The sequence below is a fragment of the Hyperoodon ampullatus genome, assembly GCF_949752795.1.
Source record: "Hyperoodon ampullatus genome assembly, chromosome: 12".
NCBI classification, from domain to species: Eukaryota; Metazoa; Chordata; class Mammalia; order Artiodactyla; family Ziphiidae; genus Hyperoodon; species Hyperoodon ampullatus.
In genome coordinates this window covers 6,960,893-6,983,242 of record NC_136925.1, presented here as the reverse complement: position 1 = coordinate 6,983,242, position 22,350 = coordinate 6,960,893, and the positions used below count along the sequence as shown (strand labels likewise).

At 41.8% G+C, this 22,350-nt stretch overlaps 1 protein-coding gene across 2 annotated transcripts in view; it reads right to left on the bottom strand.

The window, feature by feature from the left end:
• Window positions 1-201: 201 nt before the first annotated feature.
• Window positions 202-22,350, bottom strand: part of FILIP1 (filamin A interacting protein 1) — a gene marked incomplete at both ends in the record, with an annotated part of 223,407 nt that continues 201,258 nt past the window's right edge. Inside the window, 3 exons of one of the 2 annotated variants that reach the window (XM_079716772.1) lie at window positions 202-242; window positions 12,495-12,552; window positions 16,078-18,883. In XM_079716772.1, the coding sequence (XP_079572898.1) occupies window positions 202-242; window positions 12,495-12,552; window positions 16,078-18,883 (2,905 nt within the window). Of the gene's footprint in view, window positions 243-12,252; window positions 12,553-16,077; window positions 18,884-22,350 lie in introns of those variants that run through there. The other variant, XM_079716771.1, reaches the window with a different exon arrangement.

Below are 22,350 nucleotides of genomic sequence, written 5' to 3'. Positions count from 1 at the left end.
GTATTTTTATACTGTCAGCAACACCATGTTCAGTTTTTACATTTGTATCCTCAAAAAAATTCACTGGAAGTAGAAAATTATTTCCAGTCATGATCAGTAGCATAGAGGACCTTAGTGATGGTGGAGAGCTGGAGAAATACTATCCATTCAACAGGGATTCAGAAGAAGTACACACACCCAGTGTGTGCTCGGTTTACCATTTCATCTGGAGTTCATACGTAACTGGTGGATGATGATGCTTTCTACAAAGAGAAGAAAGATACGGCATTTTCAATTAAACTGAGACTCAAATCAGTAGTTTATGTGAGGGTCAATACCATATCATTTCACTAAAAGACCATAGGTGTTAAACAAGAAAACAAACAAAAATAGGTGCATGAGCCCAATAGCTTCTCCCGAAAATCTTTCCTATTCTTGGGTAAGTTCTTTATATTGACATAGGAGCCTTACCCCTAAATTCTTGAAGATTTTTAGAAACCATGTCTAATATTCTAACAATATTCGATTGATTTTACCCAAGCAAAGCACTGAACACAAAGACAGTCATTACTATATACAAGCCCCACAGTGGAAACCAGACTATTGCCTAGAATTTCTGTTCTGAACGATAGTCACATACTTTTATTTGTTTATGGGTGTAGATTTGAGTTTTAATAAGGAAATATTCATTATTCCCAAGAAGTCACTAAATACAGATGACTCATTTTTGTCTCTGACTGCGTCTTTTTGCATAATTCTGCATATGCTCTTAAATCTGAATTCATTTTTATAAAAGTAAATAAAAATAGATTCAGAAATAACAATTAGAACAGTACCAGCCACAATGAGTAATATTTATATTTATTTGATTGATTTCATTTTTAACCTTTATGTCTTTGTGAACATTTATCATCTTTTTTTTTCATTATGTCATTGAGGCCCTACTACATGACCATCACTGTGCTGGGCATGGAACTACATTGGTGAGCAAAATGAAGCAGAGCCCTGCCTTTGCTGAGATAAAGAGCAGAGGAAAGAAATAACTAAGCCTCAAATGGTTTCTCTGTCTGAAAAATGTATTACCTCCCGGTCAACTGATGTCAATGTTTATGAATAGCGTCAGGAAATTTCCACCTATTATTTTCATGTTAGTCTCAAATTCTTACTATTTACAATTTTTAACATGGATAATTAATAAAATATCTAAGTAAACATTAATTAAAGCTCATTATGTCATAGACCTAGAGGTTTACTTCACACTGACCACTAGGTGGAGATATTTCCATTCCTTCCCTTGACCTTTCCGAATTGAATTTGGGATAAAACAGATAAAGTAAATACATAAATGTTTTATATACTTAATAATAACTAGCTATGAAGGTTTTGAAAAGCTTTTAAGACATAGATATGATTTTTTACTGTGCCAGAAACCCATAAAATCATTATCTCGTTTTACCTTTGGAAAATTGTTCTAGCCTCAAATTTTTTCGGGGCCTAAAATTGTATCAAAACCTTCAGGTAAAAACTAAAAACACTAAATAAAATATTATGCAGGTAAAAATCAAGGTCTCACATTAAAATGTTATTTCTCACTCAACACTTTTTCTTTTTAAAAATTTCTATAGTAGGTTTCAAAGAGGGAAAAGACATAGGTCTCAAACCTCCTTAATAGAATTAAAGTATCTTCCCCATTTTCCTCCCTTAAGAGATCATAGGAAACATACATTTAAAAGAGTGAAATCTAGAATTGTTCTTATTGTACATGTAATTCAGAATGCCTGTGCCTTTGTTTCCTCATTACAAAATGAGGGTATCAGAAATCATCTCTCAAATCGCTGGCAGGGCTAATATTATTTTACTACAGTACCTTCTTCTCTCCCCTTGAGTGTGCAAACCTCTAAATTCCTAGAGTTGCCTTCTCCTAATCCTAGCATTTTATAGTTTCCGTGATAATAATGGCTTTTTAAGATATATGCACCCCAATGTTCATTGCAGCACTATTTACAATAGCCAGGACATGGAAGCAACCTAAGTGTCCATTGACAGATGAATGCATAAAGAAGATGTGGTACATATATGCAATGGACTATTTATTACTCAGCCATAAAAAGGAAAACGAAGTTGTGTCATTTGCATCAACATGGATGTATCTAGAGACTGTCATACTGAGTGAAGTAAATCAGACAGAGAAAGACAAATATCATATAATATCACCTATAGGTGGAATCTAAAAAACTGGTACAAACAAATTTATTTACAAAAGAGAAATAGAGTCACAGACGTAGAAAACAATTTTATGGTTACCAGGAGGGAAGGGGGGAGGGAGGGATAAACTGGGAGATTGGGATTGACATATACACACAACTATATATAAAATAGATAACCAATAAGAACCTACTGTATAGCACAGGGACCTCTACTCAATACTCTGTAATGACCTATATGGGAAAAGAATCTAAAAAAGAGTGGATATACGTATATGTATAACTGATTCTCTTTGCTGTACAGTAGAAAGTAACACAACATTGTAAGTCAACTATATTCCAATTTAGAAAAATAATAAGAATCGCTTTTTAGAATTAGTATTTGGTGAAAATACATATGGCAAGAGTACATAAATAGAAACAATGTCTTGGTTGGACCATTACATCTTATTATTATTTTTAAGGTAGCAAACTGGTAATCCATGCATGATATATATATATTAATGCTATTAATCAGATTATGTTACTAAAAAGACTATCTCAAAAGTACTTGACAATGCCAAATAAGAGAGTTTATTTTATTTTATTCAACTTCAATAATAAAAGATGGGGTTTAGTATTTATGTACATAAAATTTACTTAAAGTAAAACAAGCCCAAGTTATTTTATTTTATAACATAGAGACATATTTCATCTTGTTTCTAAAGATGGTGAGATAAGATCTATATGATAGTGGCTCTATCATTTGAAATATATTAAGCATATTTGTTAAATCTATATTTGCTTATTATCTATGTTTTCCCCAAATCTGTAAACTGACTCAAATAAGAATCACCCAGCCAATACACACACTTATGAGAAATAAAAAAGGTTGTTTTAAGGTATTAAATTTTGAGGTGACATTACACAGCAAAACTATCTGATGCATAAGGAGTTCATGGTTGCCAGCAAAAATAATAATAAAATAAAGATGCTTCGGGGATTAATGCCATTATTTGTGCGTTTTTTTTTTTTTAAAGACAGAATTCCCAGGTCTCTTCCTTTTTTTTTTTTTATGATTTAGTACAATAAAATAATGTTATAGATTTTATTGAAGTTACAAAGTCAGTGAGCAAATCTTTTTCCATCTACTATTCTGTCTTCATTTCATCTTCAAAATAAGACCCAAATAAGTCATTTGGGACCTCTAAGGTGAACTAAGTACAATCAGATGTAATTCTGTAATCTAAATTTTACTCTTTTTACAGATACCACTTTTCTGACATTAGTAATCTGTAGAATATATGAGGAAGACTGAGACCAAAGCCACACTTAATTACCACCTCTATCAGCAAACTCAAAATAGCGAAACATTTAAATTGGGGGCACTCTGTTGTGTAGATATTTAATAACAAATTCCACTTTTCTAACTGGAAGAAGAAAAAAACCCTCTAAATCTTAATCAGTATATGTACATGGGGACACTGGATTTTTACATATATTTTTATATTAACAGTTGACCAAAGCACTTTTTCCTCTATGTGTTTCTCTCAAGTGTTATCTTGAAGTTTTTTTTCTTGAGAAGCTTCATGTAACACATTAAATACATTGTTTTCATAATATTATTGTGAAATGAATTCATTCTTTTATTACACTAGCTATTAGATAATTTCCATGGAAAGGAAGTTTAACGGATTATCAATTCCTAATTACACTTGATTTCTGACCTTACAAAGATGACTTATTTATCCTACTTGGGTGGTATCCCCAAAACTACTCGCCAGCCAGATGACTTGAGATCCAAAGTTGTATACATAAGACAGGATTTGGGGAGAAATGTGGGGGAGAATGTCTCTTGAGTGCTACAGTGGGGCAACCTGGTAACAAACTGGAATTCTGATTCCTCCCAGGAGAACCCTTTGGCTGTGGAGTAAGAAAGATGTATTCCCTGAAAAGCCAGTGCCTTCCTCCAGAGCAGTGTCTATGTTTATACCCTGCCAAGCCTCAAGGGAACTCTTGAGCTCTGAATTTTAAAAATCAACTCTAGTAAATGAGACCACACCACTTTGATCGCCTCCAAATTCATAAACCAAAGACAAAGCAAAGCAGAAGTTCAATTTATAGCAGGACTTTGCATCAGCAAAGGAGGGCTGCTTTATTCACAGGAAACTGTACACCAGTGTTACAGAAAACATTTCCTGTTGGATTCTGCATCAGTTTGGCCGGCATAGGGCCTGTTCCCTGTTCCATGGCTCCTACCCCCAGGAGCTCTGCCTGGAGTGCAAGGCACTAGCTTAGGGCTATGCCTTTCTTCCTCCACCAGCTACCAAACCCCAGCTTTGACCTTGCTGCCGCCTGTAGGGGGGTTTATCCTCCTGCAAAAATGTCCGCATTCTCTACACCTTTTAGACGTAGGAGTGCCTAGATATTGTTTACTTTTAAGGTTCATTTTAAGAAACTGCTTCAGTATTCAGTCCTGTTACTATCACATTCAGACGTTAATCAGAGTTCTGATAAAACATCTGTTTTAAATAGGAAATCCAATAAACTTCCTCTGTTGATTTGGACTTGTATTCTTCTTTTGGATTCAGCTCGGCTAATTAAAAATACTTCCGCTAATCAGTTCTGTCATTTGCTTCAGGAAACTATGGAATCAGATGATACAAACTCTCTTGAGGTTTCTCAACCACCTAAGAGTTTATTTGCTTCCTTACAGAACATTTTCCACTCCATCATCAGGCCAAATCTTCCGCTCGCCCGCCCCCCAGGTTGCGGGAGTTACCAATCATCGCAGTTATGATTGGTAGATTTTTTTTCAAGCAAGTTAATTGTTACCTCTCACACAGATTACTGTTCCCCAGATACAAGCAAATTGGAACTAGTTATCCCATAGATAACATTAATTATAAATAAAAACTAAATGGTGGAAAAATAGCTAAGTACCTGAGCCAAGCATGCTCAGGTTCTACTTTTTAGACACAGGTGTTAGATGCTAGATGCTGAGATCAGCTTAGGTTGATCTAAGTCTACGGTTGGTCACAGGATAGCATGGAATATAACATTATGTGTGAAAATTGAGAAGGGCACTGTGTTTTTTAGATAAGGATAATATTCATCAAATTGCTGTTATGAGAACTTTGACACACAGGGTTTCTATGTAGAAAGCTCAATATCTCAAATCCTTTGGCAATATTATTTTGGCCCATTGAGCGGGTATTTTTAGTCTATGTATGAATATACACTTTGCTCACTTGAAGTAGTTTACTCGTATGAAATCCTGAATAAGGTACTGGGAGAAACTGAAGCCCTGCCTTCATCATTAATAAGATAATGAGACACTCTAAGTGTTGGGGGTTTTCTTGTTTTGTTTTTGTTTTCAGCTTTAATAATAAGGATAATTATCTTCTTGACCTCTAAAGTCTAGTTCATTTCTAAACAGCCCTTGGCTTTGCAATTCTGTCCATCACACATAAATAATATTAGCACAAGTAGAGAGGCCCAAACTACTTTTACCAGATAAGCAATTAATTATTAGTTCTTAGGAAAAGCATTATGGCAGACTCTTTTAAGTTGCTCACTGAACAAGAGTGAAGCATCTCACCTTACCACTCTAAGGAGGAATGCCCGAATCATAAAAGATCATAACTGAATGCTAAGCCACAAGCCAAGGTAAGGTGGTTTGCCAAAGGTGACACAGCCTTCCTCTGATCTCCTGGTCAGTCCTGTGTCAGGAATCTAGTCCGTTGTTCAGCGATCCACCTTCTCTCCATGTTCGCCTTAATATCCATCCTCAAGCTAAACCCTGCTTATGGGTGGTGGCGTTGGATCCCTTCAAACAGAAGCCTCTCTGATCTATTTTAGAGGGTCCTTCATGAAACTGAAAAGCATGACACATCACCTGGGGCTTTTTCTTTCCTGAAGTGCTTTCATGCTCCTCTGGGGGAGTAAGAGAGGATGGGCCATTCGTAAATGATTCATTTATGTTTGTGCTTCACAGGAAGCCCCCAGGCCCCCTTAGTTCTCCACACGTGTGATAGCTGCAGAGGCGAGAACTCCCCAGTCCAGGACTCCTGGCTGTTTTGCATCCATTACCTGCCACGGAGCCTTTGGAGGGAAATAGCGGTAACTTACACCATCCACAAGGGCAGCACCCGGACCTCCCCTAATTCTGCTCCCTCTTTCCCTCTGTGTTCTCACATGTGTCATGATGTGTCAGCACCCTCCATATCATTCTCACAGGCTTGTATTGCAGACTAAGGAGGAAGCAAGAACACCTCTTTCTTCTCCAACTCCCAGCCATCCTTTGACTGTTAGTTTTCTTTCTCTACAGTAAGTACCAAGTTTTTTACAGCATTTGCTGTAAAAATGTAAAAAAAGACAGGCTTTAAACCCTGGCTTAGATTCTGAAATAATGGCCTGTCTTGTTCATGGAGGCAAAGTTCTTAAAAGAGATTTCGAACAGAGGACAAAACCACCAGAAGGAAATGTCGGAGGAAGGGCAACGCAGGGAGAAGAAACAAGTTGAGCAAGTCAAGGGGAGGTGATCTGGCCACTGTGCAGGGCATTCTGTGGGCCTGGGGGTGGGAGTCCAGGCGAGGGAAAGGGAGGGTGGGGAGGTAGGGAGCCAGATCACAGAGCCTTGAGTGCCACACCAGGGAGCTGGCTTTGCATGCTGTGGATAATGAGGAACCTTGGGAGGGCTTCAAATAGAGGAGTGAGATGATCAACTTGCACTTTGAAAAACAAAATGAAAAATGAATCAGGAAATGTTGAGGCTGGAGATTATGGGGCCAGTTGGGGGAGTATTAGAGTCATCCAGATGAGAAGCAGTTAGAACCTCCACTCAGGCAGTGATGGGGAAAATGGAGATGTGGGTGCAGCTGTCTCAGGTGTCAGGGGTTTGACAGGGGTATGAGAGACTTGCTGAATGGGTCTCCTTGGTGGGCGAGTGGGAAGGAGGGGCCTGAAGTGGCTTCTGGCTTTCTTGAGTGACTGGGTAGCTCAGGTCATTCCTGCTGAGGTGGAGAATTATAGGAGAAGGAAAAAACTTGGAAGAGGGATGGAGGGGTTGTTGAGAATGGCTTTGAGACGAACTAAGTTGGAGATGTACAGTGCCACGTGAGTGCATGGCTGGAGGTAGAGGTTTGGTCGTCATCAGCATATGGGAGATAACTGAAGCCACAAGAGTGAATAAAGGAACCAGAATGAGCATGTAGTGTAGGCAAATGGCTTTTGAAAAGATGAGGAGAACAGCAACCCTTAAGATGCATGCACAAGCAACATGGATGGACCTAGAGGTGATCATACTAAGTGAAGGAAGTCAGACAGAGAGAGACACACACCATATGATATCACTTATATGTGGAATCTAAAATATGATACAAATGAACCTATCTATGAAACAGAAACAGAATCAGGGACATAGAGAACAGACTTGTGGTTGCCAAGGGGGAGGGGGTTGGGGGAGGGATGGATTGGGAGGCTGGGATTAGCAGATGTAAACTTTTATATATAGAATGGATAAACAACAAGGTCCTACTGTATAGCTCAGAGAACTATATTCAATATCCTGTGATAAATCATAATGGAAAAGAATATGAAAAAAGAATGTATATATATGTGTAACTGAATCACTTTGCTGTACAGCAGTAATTAACACAACATTGTAAATCAACTATACTTCAATTAAAAAAAAAATGCATGCATACAATAAGGAGCCAGCAAGGGAGACTGAGGCAGGGCAGTCAGAGAAGTTCAAGGAATCCAAAGGAGATTAGATGTCTCAGTCACAGAGCGAGAGGCGCATAACCTCACTCTACTGTCACCCTTACAGAGATCCGGGGTTTATTCTCTGAAAAAGCTGACCTGACAAGTTCTGGACCTAGGTACAAGAATGGGCTGAATGCAAGGGAGTGCCTAAACTGTGAGATTCTCCACTTCATCTCCCTGATCTGTTCCCAGAATGCAGGTAGCCTGCCTCAGGAAGGTTACTGGAGGATTTTTCTCTGTAGAAACTACTGGAAGATGCGCTTTGATAGGTAGGTAGATAGACAGGTGATAGACAGATAGATAGATAGATAGATAGATAGATAGATAGATAGACAGACAGACAAACAGGTAAGCAAAAGAAGTAGAAGAAATCCAGGAAACAGAGGATTCAATGTAGGCAACAGGACAACAGCTGAGCAGCAGACGTAAAGGACAAGCGTTCCAGACTAAGTAGGGAAGCAGAGGGTTGAACTAGTAAGGCCTCCAGGGAAAAGTATGAAACTGATGTGCTTAAGTGTTTGGAAAAATTACTCATAGGTGTTTGGTAGATCTATTGGAGCATTTGGAAGAAATACAGATAGATACACAGAAAAGCAAGCAGATGAAAAATGAAAGCAATTATTCTTTTGAAGGGGGAACATGGTAAGAGGAAGGAAACATAATCATAGTACACTACTTGGCTCAGCAGGGAACAATATTTAAATTTACACTGTAAACATATGAACATGAAACAGGCTGGCTGCTGGCTGCTGATTTATCAAAAAATGTGTGATGCAGTCCTATTGTGAGGATGGGGAAAAGGGAAGGGAGGAGACATGTCAGAGGGCTAAATTCTCAAACATCAAAACAATAATGGGAAGAAAAGGATATCCACAATTTATCAATTTAGAGTGAGAAATCATTTTCTCTAGGGAGTGGAGCTGAGTTTGGAAAGGGGGTGTGAGGTGAGGAACAGCGGTTTTCATGTCTTTTAGCACCGGCTTGTATGTCAACTGTATATGAGGTACTTTCACAAAAATAAAGAATAAGTAAAGAATCCATGGGAACAGTGGAAGTGGAGGCAGAAAAGGCCGAGCATTGGGACAGTGGCTCCACCCGGGCAGGCAGGGAAGGGGTCAGGCAGTAGCTATAGAGGACTGCATGGCTGAAGGAAAAGCTGTGCTGAAACGGAAGAGGCCAGAGCATATTTACATCCTATGTGGAGGTAACAGGTGAAAAGGAGAAGCTGAAAGAGCAGAGGGTGAGGAGATAACCAAGGATGAGACCGGGGTAGGAAGTAGGGGGGAAACACTGACCATCGGCTGGGTTAGGGAGGTTTGGGAATAATGCAGTCCTGTTTACTGGGAAGCCCTCCCTGTGCTCATCCTGTTACGTCTTCCTCTCTCTCTCTGCCATCCTGCTGCCCACATAAACGTGCCCTTCTCATCTAATATCCCTGGGGTTTTCCCAGTCAGGAAAGTCTTGCTCTCTCCCCAGTACTCCACATCTATGAAAGGAATGAGAAATTCAAATCTTTGTGCATCTCCCATTCTTGGACAGGTTTTTGTTTCCCTGAAATTATACTCTTCCCACAGTGCACATCAAAGCTATGTCTTCACTTCTTTCTTAAAGACATTCAACTAAGAGATCTGGTAGCACCCTACCCTTAACGAGTACACTAAAATCTCCAGACAGCCCAACTGTTCCCCGTTAACCTGTCCTCAATGAAAATATAATAAAGATGCCAGTAGAAACTAAATGACTCTGTTTAAGCAGGTGACCTAGACAGGAAAGTCATTTTCAAGAAATGATAAATACCTTTTGGGCCGTGTCCCATCTTGGAATGTTTCTGGTACCATGCATGCTACATGGCCACCATCGTAGAATGTGGAAACAGCCAACACACAAAAATTATTCTCAGGAGGGTAAGACCAGGGCTGCCTCTGTAGCTGTGTGGATGGGGCCCTGCATGTCCCCAGAGGGAGCCATCACACTGAAATCTATGGAAATGGCACCCCTCCCTCCCCAGGACGGGACCTGACAGCAGCTGTTCATAGCTGCCCTAGTGAGACCCCTGCTATTTCACTACACAGTACTGTTTTAGGACAGGGAAAAGACTAACTTTTTCATCCCATTCACTCTTATAAAAGCACATGAAACTGCATCTTAAAAACATTATACTCACACATAGAAGCCGGAGTTGGAGTGCATTGAATCCTCCACCTCCAATCCTCGGTGGATTTCATTTCTAATATGCAGTTTAAAACAAAGTTAGCCAATAAATGTGGAGTTGGTTCTAAAATTACAAAGGAAAACTGCCACGGCAGTTGCACTTTATCATTTCTGAAAAGCGAATATGTGTCGTGCCGCCAAGTTTTCTTAGCGGTTGTCCTTTGCAGGTGGCTGTATTCCAAGATCCAGATGTATAAACATCCTGTCCACTCACGGTTAAGCTCTTACAGCCTCTCCCTGCAGATGGAATGAAGCTTCCGGGCAGAACCAACATAAGCATGGTGTGAGCAGGTAAAAAAGCAAAACAGCAGCAGTGACACTTGATTGGGATAAGGGTCACTGAAGAATGGCAGGTAGTATAAAACAGAACACAGTGTTTCGTTCTGACAGCATCGTTTGCTCAAATACAGCATGTACAGTAACACTAAATAGGCTAAATGCCAGGGAGGCATTTGATAAACAGTGGAGCGTCCTTGTTTCTGAAAGGGATAAAGTCCACTTTACAAAAGGGGGGAATTCCCTTTCAAAAAGACACGAGCCAGTATTCGAAATGGCAAGTTCTGTTGTTTAAACTTGTTCAAAACCGTATTTCATAAAGTCTTTTTTTCTCAGTCTCCCTCTCCTTCTGCCTTGAAATTCCATTATTAGGTCATGTGTCCCATAGTTGCTCGATATTTTAAAATACATTTGCTGAGAACTGAGCTGTAGGCAACAGTGATCTGATGAAGTAAATGAGAATATTGTGAGGGGTCCATCTCCTTCATCTACAATCTGAGCCCAAGTTCTACAAGGGACAGGAAGAATGGTGTGGAAAGAACTCAGAGGACAGTCTCTATACCATGAAGCACGGTGACTCCTGGGCTAAAAACCAATCATATATCTTTAAAAGAAATCTACCTTTTACCTAATATCAGGAGCAGGGACTATTCAAATGATTCTGGAAACCTCACAATTTAGAAGCAGAAAATAGCAACCTGTAACTTAATACTCATTGTGTGATTGTAAAGTTCACCCAATTGCCTCAAAGATTTCGACAAAGTTCTGCCTGCCCATGACCTCAGATGCTAAGCTGGGGGTTATCAGCCTTGAGCTCATCTGTGGTTATTTGACTACCAAGCACCATGTCCATGTCAACATGGTTAATCTTCTCTCAGACACTGGCATTCTGCATTCACACACTCTTCATGCTTATGAAAACATGCTTAAAATTAACAATGATACAAACACAGGTAATAATAATACACTTCACCACACACACACACACACACACACACGCACACACACAATCATGATCTGGTTCTATACTTGCAAGTCAAGTCCACACTTGACTGTGAAAATGTTTCAATTCAATTAAGCTAGGCATGATGTCATTTTATTTCTTGGCAACAATGTATCAAAATTTACTGTCGCTATTTTCTATCCATTACAACCTCTCTTGAGCTGTAAAGGGCCATTTGGCAGCTCTATTCAAACTGCTCCACAATTTAAATCAGTTGCACACTTGAATAGAGCATGAGTCTGACATTTACGGTTCTAAAATTCCAAAATCTTTACAATACACACTCACACAGATAAGTAAAGCTCTGTTTCTAGTATTCCATATTTCGTTTCCATTTTATTTCACATTCAAATTGTTTCCTGAAGTCGTCTCAGAGGCTTTTGTTTTTGCAAAACCTTAGAGGTCCAGGCCCTGTGATAACTAGGAGTTGGGTTTTGTTTGGGGGGTTTTGTTTGTTTGTTTGTCTCCAGCACATGAAGGAAATTTGGAATCTGATAGAGGCAAATGACAATTGTTAACCTATTTCCTATTTCATAAAAGAGTTTTGAAAAATCAATTATGGTGGAACAAAGCCTATTATATTTGATTTACAATTAGGAGCTGGCTTTGGAGAGGCTGTGATCCAGCCCCCATATCTTACTGATGTAACTAATGGGTCCACTTTCTAGAAGCAAAACTGGGTCTAGAAGTCAGGCCCTGCCTGGGGCCCAGCACCCTCCGCAAAGCACACAGCACACGGTAGTTTTGCTAGTTAGTTCTGTTCCCCAGCATCAAAACAAATCCACAAAATAGGAAAGACACATGGCTATTAGTTGATTATTTTATGAACAAGATATTGAAAACTTAAATTAGTACATGTAGAGAGTTGGCACGAACAGAGGGCAGCAGGAGCATCTGCACGACATACCCCCTCCGCCACTGCCCTCAGCCCTTCCCCCCTCCAGGAGAGGTAGCGCTGCCGGCTGCAGATTTCTTCAGCTCTATTTTCATAGACTGAGTCTCAGCTCGAGGCTCGAATTTGGTCAGATTTCCTGCTCCTGGGGCTGCCACTACTGCCTTTCCTGCTTTCATACCTTTTGACATAGGAATGCGGGTGGGTGTAGGCCGCTGGGATGACCCGTCTTGTCCCGACTGTAAGAGAGAAAATACAGAAACGCAAGGACAGTGTTGGTGAGTTTCCCCCAGAAATGCCAACAGTCTGAGCCTAAGCAGGGCTCTCGGCCCAGAACTGCCCACAGACGACCCCTCTCCAGGTCAGATTATCGGGAGCAAGTTGGAGTTGGTGTCTAGTCCGCTGCAGTCGCCCCCGTTGTCCTCTCCCGGAGCGTCTGTGCACTCTTCCTTCTCTTCTCAAGCCCCTGACCTGCCTCCTCTACCCTTACTGAAGACGACCTTCACTCCTACTTCACAGAGACGCTGCAGGGCCCCCTGCGGATACTCAGGCATCTTTACTCCTACTGTCCCCCAAATCACCCCACTTGCTTGACATGAAGCCGCTCTCCTTTCCCCTCCTAAGGAGGCCAGATCTTCTCTCTTCTGTATTGTCACTGCTGACCACACCCTCTTTTTTTTTTTTTTTTGGCCATGCCGCATGGCATGCAGGATCTTAGTTCCTCGGCCAGGAATGAACCCGTGCCCCCTGCAGTGAAAGCTCGGAGTCCTAACCACTGGACTGCCGCAGAATTCCCCCACACCGCCCTTCTTGAAGTGCTCCGAAAACTCCTGCTGTGATTCTTACTCGGGTCTCACCCATCCCCCTCCTGTCTCTGACGACTCCTTTGCACTCTGGCGCTGGCTCCGGGTTCCAGCTTGCCTGCCTTCTAAATGTGGGTGTCACCATGCTCCATCCTTGGCCCTGTTTTCATTTTTCACATTCACCCTGAGAATCGCCTCAGTTGTCACCCACATGTTGCTGAGTCCCAGGACCTCGAGTCTTCAGTGCTCTCCTTAAATGCACATCTGGATTTCCAAGCGCACGCTAGACATTTTCAGTGTCCCTCAGGCATCTCAATTATAACAGGCCCCAAACGTTACTTAACTTCTCCCCCAAACAGTAGTCCCCCTGGGTTTCTCGTTTTATCCACCTCTACCGCCAAGCCAGAGACCTCAGAGCCGCCCTCTGTACTCAGTTTGTCATGAAATCTTCAGCTCCGTCTTCAGTATGTTTCTGTCCTCATTCCCGCTACCACAGTTCAAGCCTACACCATCTCCAGCCCTCAGCCTCTATTTCCTCCAATTTATCCTTTAAATGGTTTCACAGACACACCTAACACATAAATAACGTTGTAGTTTTAAAAATCATTACCTTGTTTCTGGGTCCCTTTGTTTACCCTCTGAGATTAAATGTCAATTTCATAAAAAGACCCACACATCTTCAGTATCTGACCCCAGTGTGCCTCTCCTTTTCTTCTCCTGCGTTTCGTCCCCAGCCCCAGCCGCTGCAGCGCAAAGGGACTGCTCACCTTCCCCAGCAAGCCAGGTCCTCACATCGCCATCTCCGCGCCTGTGCGCACGCTGCCCTCTCTCTGCATCTGTGAAGACCTCTTCTCTTCCCCCGGTGAAGCCTTCTCTGCTTGTTCCTTTGTACATACCCATCTCACAGAACCATTAAGGAGGTTTCAATCCTGCCTCTCCCACTAAGCCAAGAACTTCGACAGGTCCTCTTTACAGTCAGCACCTAACCCCATGCCTAAAGCGCTGCTAATGGTCAAGAAATGTTGAATAAATGCACAAATGAACTAGGCACACTATACGATTTCTAAGAGGGGTATTCCCAAACTTTTTGTTGCCCTTGATCTTATGGGATCTGATATACCTGAAGTATGTGAATCATCATTTAGGCCTTAGAAATCTTAGACAGTTGTTTTGAAATCCTATTTGTGTAGGGGCTTTAGTCAGTAATCCAAAATGTTGCTACAGAAGGGAAGCCTCACTTGACCTGACCCTTAAAAATGGGAATAAGATGTTCCAGCAGAAGATCTGCTCTAAATTACAACAATTACACCTCCACTAGCTTTTATAAAAATCCAAGCTACGCTGTGTTGCTTAAATAAAAGCAGCATTGAACCATTTGAGAAGGGTGAGCAGTTCTGAATGCTATTCAGCTCCCATTGAGCCAATAACAAAAAGCTTTACTGGCAAAGCAGTTAGTGAGTAATTCACACTTTGGAGCCTGTCTTGGGTCTATGCTTGTGCACAGAGAATTAAAGTAAATTATAGTGAAGATATGGGAAAATGAGCCACAGTTTCTATACTTAAATAATAAGCTTCCTCTCCTTCTTAAGAGTTTCCAATATATGCTGCAGAATTTATTCAGAGATTAGGAATCATAATTTCTAGTCTATTCGTTTAAACTAATATCTAAGTGGTGCATGCTCTTCTATAATTTCATCTACCAATTGTTCTCAATAAATGAAGAAAATCACTGGAGGTATTTTGAAAAATAGAATTTATTTTTAAGTTCTGGCTTTTATACTTTGGACATGCTTTTTTATAACCCTTCATTTAGCCTCCCAGCTGGTATTAACTAAATATTTATTGAGCACCTGCTCTCTGCACGATACTATTAATAAAATATAGTGTTTAGAACTATAAACTCACTTCTTTATTACTTTAAAAATAGTTTTGGATATAATAATCTTTTAATCTTACTTTTCGAATAAAGTATGACTATGACCATATGTAAATGTATTTTAAATATTTTAGGTTTTAGAAATATAACCCAGGAATAGTTTATTTATTTATTTATTTATATTTTTTGGCTGTGTTGGGTCTTAGTTGCTGCAGGCAGGCTTTCTCTAGTTGCGGTGAGTGGGGGCTACTCTTCCTTGCGGTGCGAGGACTTCTCACTGAGGTGGCTTCTCTTGTTGCAGAGCACGGGCTCTAGGCGCGCGGGCTTCAGTAGTTGTGGCACTCAGGGCTCAGTAGCTGTGGCACACGGGCTTCATTGCTCCGCGGCATGTGGAATCTTCCCGGACCAGGGCTTGAACCCGTGTCCCCTGCATTGGCAGGTGGATTCTTAACCACTGCACCACCAGGGAAGCCCAACCTAGGAACGGTTTTAATTATTTTCTGCATATTGACCATTTCTCCCCAGTCTCCATTTTCCAAAATACTGTAAACCTAAAAACCAAATTTTAAACCTCATTATTCCCATATGCTGACACTGCAAGAGGCCATCTTTGCAAGTATTTTTGGAGTCTCCATAATTGATGTGAAAGAAAAATTAGCCCTCATAATTGGCTCAAATTCATAATGTATTAGGCCACTTTTTACTCCTGTTTCTTTTTTTTTTTTTTTTTTTGCGGTACGCGGGCCTCTCACTGCCGTGGCCTCTCCCGTTGTGGAGCACAGACTCTGGACGCGCAGGCTCAGCGGCCATGGCTCACGGGCCCTGCCGCTCCGTGGCGTGTGGGATCTTCCCGGGCCGGGGCATGAACCCGTGTCCCCTGCATCGGCAGGTGGACTCTCAACCACTGCGCCACCAGGGAAGCCCCTACTCCTATTTCTTGATGTAGACAGTCCCCTAGGAAACAGCTCGTAGTGGGTTCGGGTGGAGCCGAGGCACGTGCTTTTGCTGTATTCTGGGCACTGCGTTGTTATCACTACCCCCGCGCCGCCCGCCTTGGCGTGAACTGTGGAGCCCCCTCTACTCACCACTGACTGGGTTCCTCTGGCCGATGAGGTCGTGACCGGTGTAATGGTGATGGTGCTGGTCACTTTGCTCGCGCCAGGGCGAGCCGAGACGTGGCTCCTGGGCGAGCGAAGGACTGTGCCGGTGGACACCTCCTTCTCCGCGGCCATGCTGACGGGTCGGACGGTAATCACCGGGCTGGCTCCCTCAGCCGCAGTCCCAGGGGCGCGCTTAAACTGAGAACCTAAGTGAATGTGAATTTTATTGTCTTCCGTGGTTATGATATTGGCATTGGAGTTGTACTTCCGGACTGGGGCTGGCACAGTCTGCTTCTCCGGGGTGACCTTGAGGACAGTCCTTCCCACGGGCATTTCCTGGGATTCGGGAGAGACAGCGATGTCCGCCGGGGCCGCCGATGTGGACACGGTCATGATCTGAATGGGGGACGTGGGCCTGTCCGCAAACGGCCCTCTTCCACTTTCTGGTGTCTTCTCTCTGGAGAAGGTAGTAATTGTGACTGGGGACATGGCTCGCTCCGTGCTGAGAGTAGCATCTCCGCTTTTCTGCTTCTGAGACATGACATTTGGTGATGGGATAATGGTTATCCTCGGTTTCTGATTCCCTAGGGTGGGAATGACGGTGGTACTGGAAAAAAATTCTTCTGCTGTGGGGCTCGTAATCTCCAAAGTGGCAGTGCTGTTCTCATGGTCTGGCGTCACTCGAATGTGCAGGGGCTGGCCCTGCTTGGGCGAAAGAACCAGCTCTCCTGGGTGCCCCGGGCTGGAACCGGCTCGAGGCCCCTTCTCTTGAGTCACGGGGGGCCCATTCTCCCTTTTCCTCATCCATGGGATCCAAGACTTCCTCATGGTGAGCTCGTTGGCCGCGGGCGGATACCTGTCTAGGACAGAGGAACGTTCCACAGGTTTCTTCAGTCCCACCTGTCGAAGGTTACTCATGATATGGTTTTCTTCTTGAAAGGATTTGCGTATAAACACTGCTGGCGTGTCCTCCTCCGCCGCTTCGCTGCCGACAGCATCTGTCTGGACGCCGGTAGACGTCACGGGGACATCCACCATCCTCCTCCCGTTCACGCTGGGTCGGAGGGCGCGGCTGTACCGCTTGGACAGCTCCAACTCTTTGGTCAGATTGAGGACCTCCTGCCCCATGTTCTTGTTCTTATTTTCCTCTTCCATAAATCTTTGCTGGAGGACAGAATAATCCACTTGGAGCTGAGAAAGCTGATCTTCTTTGTTCATCAATTCATGAATCTTCTCTTTAAGCGCTTGGACTTCTGCTTTTAAGTCTCGACTTTTAGCTTCTTCCAACCGAAACCTGTGTCTCAGTTCGGCTTCCTGGCTCACCGCCTCACCTTTCTCTATTGCTTTATTCTTGGCGATCTGGTGTTTTATCTCCTCCAGTTGCTGAGAGAGGAAGTTGGCCTTATCCTGCTCGCTTCTAAACTTCTGCTCCAGCTGGCCGTACTCATCTTCCGTCTTCATCAGATCCCCTTCCACCACCTCCAGTTGCTGGAGACGTTTCTTCAACCTCTCGATTTCAAGTGTTAGCTCCTTAATTTTGTTACCTTCTGGGCAGGTGAGCTCAGGTCCTTTTCGAGACCTTCCTCTTGTTATTTCTCTCTCCATCTCCTCTATCCCATCAAGTCTCTTCTTTAATAAGTCAACACTGCAGCTTAATTCAGAGGATTTTTCCTCTTCACTTTTCAGTTTGCCTATTAACTCATCTCTCTCTTTTGTCAAATTGTATACCTTTTCCTCCATTTCAGATTTCAGTTTTAAAAGCTTCTTACTTTCTTCGATGAGTTTTTCCGTCACATCCATAACCTTGCCTTGTTCCACCTTAAAATTTTTATTGAGTCCATCCACTTTTCTCTCTTCTTGCTTTATTTTTTCCATCATATTTTTTCTTTCATCAACCAGCATCACGGTAAAGGACTTCAACTTTGTCAGATCGTCTTTTAGGCTTAATTCAGCCTTTTCCAATCGACTTTCAGAACATTCCAGTTCTTTAACCCGACTCTTGACTACCTCCAACTCATTGAGCAGGTCCTTGGTTAAGTTCTTTTCTTTCTCCAGATTTAAATGCAGCTGGGTGCACTCCGATTTACTTTTGCTGAATGCTTCTTCCAGTTTCTCCAGTTCAGACATTCTCACCTGTAACTTCTCGACTTCAAGCCTGAGCTCCCGGCTATGGTGCTCTTCCTCCTGGAGCTTCTTCCTCAGTCCCCTGCACTGGGATTCGGTTTTCGTGATCTCCTCATCTTTACCCTCCATCTCAAGTACGCGCTTCCGAAGCTTTTCCACTTCTGCCATGAGACTGGAGTTGCCACATTCCCCTTTGGCAATTTTATCTCTTAGCTCCTGAAGTTCTACTTCTGCCTTTTGAAGATTTTTGTTGGTCTCTTCCAGCTCCTCGATTCTTTGAGTCAAGCCAACCAGCCTGAGTCTGAGCTGCCTGTTGTGAGACTCCTGATTGGCCAACTTAGCGCTCATCTCTTCATGCTCCTGGGAAAACCTCGAAGACTTGTGTTCAAAATCCACTTCCAACTTGAGCAATTTCTGCCTGTCTTCTTTGGATTTAGAAGTGATGGCTTTGAGCTTTTCTTCCTCTTCCCTCAGTTTCTGAGTCAGGTCCTGTACTTTCTGGCTTTGCAGGCCAAGTTGCTCGATATGCATCTGCCTTTCATCCACCAGCATGAGTGCAAAGGACTTGAGTTTCACAAGCTCATCTCTCAGTTTGTTGAGCCGCTTAGCATTTTCCTTTTCTTTGCGGGCTTGGTAAGCCTTTTCTTGTTCAAGGAGTTTTTTCAACCTAGAAAACAAAATATATTAAAATATTCTATTTTATTACATTAAACTTTATATATTATATCATACATAAATATTTCATATACATATTAAAAGATGAGTCTGCAAATAAGTTTCTCTTAGGTATTACATAAAAATAAAATAAAATGCTGTTACAATAAATCCCTTATCAATTACTGCAGTATGAAGGTTTAACAAATAGCCATTAATGAAGCTAATCAGAAGTCAGTCTTTAATTAACAATAATCTTTTGACGTTCCGACTACCTGCCCTTTTGTTGAAAAACTCCTATATGTCCTGGTTCACCCCTCGCCTCCTTGGAGCAGTTTCTCAGTTATCTGAAACGCTGTCTTGGGGCTGTAGTCCTCATTTTGCCCCCAGTAAAGCTTAATTTGCAACTCTCACGTTGTGTGTTTTTTTAAGTCAACACTCCCATGACTTCCTATTGCTTTAAGAGTAGAGGCGTGAAATCCATAACAAGGCCCAGACTGATGTGATTCCTGACCACCTGGGCAGGTTGATCTCAAGCTGATCTCTCACCTGTTATCTAAGCTCCACACATTCCTCAAATATGCTGGACCCTCTGCTTAGAAGTACCTCCCTGCTCTTCCTTTCTCCCTGACACATACACACACACACACATGAACATACCTGGTTGAACTTTTTATTCTTTGAGTCTCACTCAAATGTCACTCCCTTCAGGAAGCCTTCCCTGACCAAACTGACTAAGTCAGAGCCTCTTAGAAACTCTCATTATACCCTGCAGTCTTCTTTTATAACACTTATCAACTTATAAGTTTTTAATGTCTGCCTACCTCTGTTCATGAAAGTTCTGTGAGAGTGGGTGCCAGGTCCTTGTTCACCCCCTAGCACAAAGCCTGACACATAGGAGGTGCTCAAGAAATATTGACTGAATGGATAAATGGAAGAAAGAAAGAACAAATAAATAAGCTTGAGCTAGAAATAAAGCTCAAGCCACCTACATAGGGCTGTGTGAACTAAAGTCCTTACAGTGCTGAGCTGAGTATAAATTTTTGTCGAATGTATGTTATGGTTGTTACTAGGCCAGTAATTGGATATTACTAGTGGCTATTAGACAATGAATGTCTCTGATCTCATTAGCAATGCCCTCTCTTAAAAATATGGTCATCCTAGTCATCAGCTCTGGGAGAAGAGGAATTCCTCCTAAGTGGGAAACCTCACATGAGAGAGGGAGCCTTCTCCGTGTGGACTAGAAAGCTACCCCTAACGGTCTGTCTATCCTCAGTCCTGGTGGATGAACCACCTTTTTATCTACCTTTCCAGTCAATTTGGCATTCCACTTTCAGGTGTTTTTTTTCTTCTTCCCCCATATCTAGAAATCCGCTTTTTTTACATTAAACAAGCATTCAGAAGCATTATCACATCATTGTGCAACTATTCACAAAGCATAATGACTATTGCACAAACAATTTTCTAATAGTTACAATTTCACTTTGTGCTTTAAACTACTGTACATTATGGGGCATTTCCATGTAATTATGCTATTGAAGGAGCAAAATAAGAGGATTTCGGTGTTCTGACTGTTATGGTGTACACATTTATCAAAACTCATCAAAATGTATAATTAAAATTGGTGAATTTTGTAATATATAAATTATATCTCAGTTTTAAAATATATTAAGAAAAATAATATTAAAAGCCCTGCAAAGTGTTCTAAGATGTCAGATAAAGGGAGAAAAGTTGTAAACAAATATAAAAGAGTGACTTAAAATATGATTGAAAACATAAAATAGGTTATTAATCTTAAGGCAGAAAGAGGTGAAAGCAGAAGTTGTCAAAATAAAGAGAAGACAGCTAACATTTTCAGGTGGAATTCCGGCTGACAAGAAAACTTGTTCCAGGAAAATAATGTTTCAGGTATGAGAAAACCTTGAGTCCTAATATTATTTCAAGAGGCTCATAAAAGCCCACTCCAAACTCAAATATTTACTAATACTTAATTTTTTAAAAAATAAAGGATAGGAAGGAAGGTTTTTTGATAATAGAACATTTTATTTACCAACTATCTGTTACACCCTAGGCTGTGTGTTTTATTATTTCATTTCATTTTCGTAACAACACTTTGAGCAAGGCATTACTATGCCATTTTATAAATAAGGAAGTCCTTTTACCTAATCATGGGGACAGGACTAAGAAGAGGCAGGTTGGAATTGTGGACCCGATCTGTTTGACCAGAGTGTGCTTTTAACAATGCTATTCCTCAAACAGCTATTGCTTGAACAGCTGAAATTCACAAGACTTTGTGTTTGTTTAGGTTAACTTCATCTTACTTGATTCACCTATCTTTCTGGAATTGTCAAGATCCTCCTTGGACTGTTTTGTCACCCAATATATCAGTTTATATCTAGCGTTGTGTCAATGGCAACACAACCCCGGTGATTAACAGAAAGACAGGTCAATGCACAGAGCCCTTCAAACACAGTCAAGCTCTCCCTGCTGCTGACTTCAACCCATTCAGCAGCAGCAGGGCCATTGTCATCAGTCACCCATGAGCCCGCGGGGCTGTTAGTCATTATCTCTCTGAGCTCCCAGCCCTCCCTTGCACCTGTTCCAACCACGTCTTCTTCATGTCAGTCAACTACACCAAATTCTTCCAGATGCTTGGGCCCCAGATCTAGAGTCATCCTTGAGTTCTGTCCTTCTCTCACAAGCCCACATTCACTTCTTCAATAAATCTTGTCAACTCTACCTTCAAAATACATCCCAAATCCAATTACTTCTCATCCTGCTATTGCTCTTACCCTGGCCCACGCCACCATCATCCCTTATCTGTATTAGTGCGATAGCGACCTAACCTGACTCTCAACTTCCACTCTTGCTCACCCTCATCTATCCTCTGTCCCGGAGCCAGCATTCATTTAAAAAGGGTGAATCAGATCGTGTCATTCCTCAGCTCCAAGCCCAAATCATCACAATGGCCTAAAAGGCCCCACATCATCACTCTTTTCCTCCTACTTCTGTGACTTCACCTCTTAAAACTCTTTCTTTTATCCTTGAGATATTCTACTAGATCACTCCTTCATTTCCTTCAAGTCTTTGTACAATTATCCCCTCTCAGGGAGGCCTGCTTTGCCAACCTTATTTGTGTTGTGCATTTCATGGTAGAACTTCCTATTTTCTTCTTCTGCTGTCTTTTTCTCCAGAGCACTTATTACCATCTAATACACTATACATTTTACTTATTCTTTTTTTTTTAATTGACTGTCATTCTTCTTTAAACTGTAAACACCTTGAAAAGAGGGTTTTTGTGTATTTTATTCACTGCTGCAGCCCCAGCACCTAGAATGTGGCCGATGATGAGCTCTTTCCACATTTGTTGAAGATGATCGCAAAAGGCCTTCTCAAAAGTCTTGCTGAAATTCGAATGTGCTCGGCCAAATCCTTAACTTCTTTGTGCCTCTGTTGTGAAGACTAAAGCAAATGGCCTCT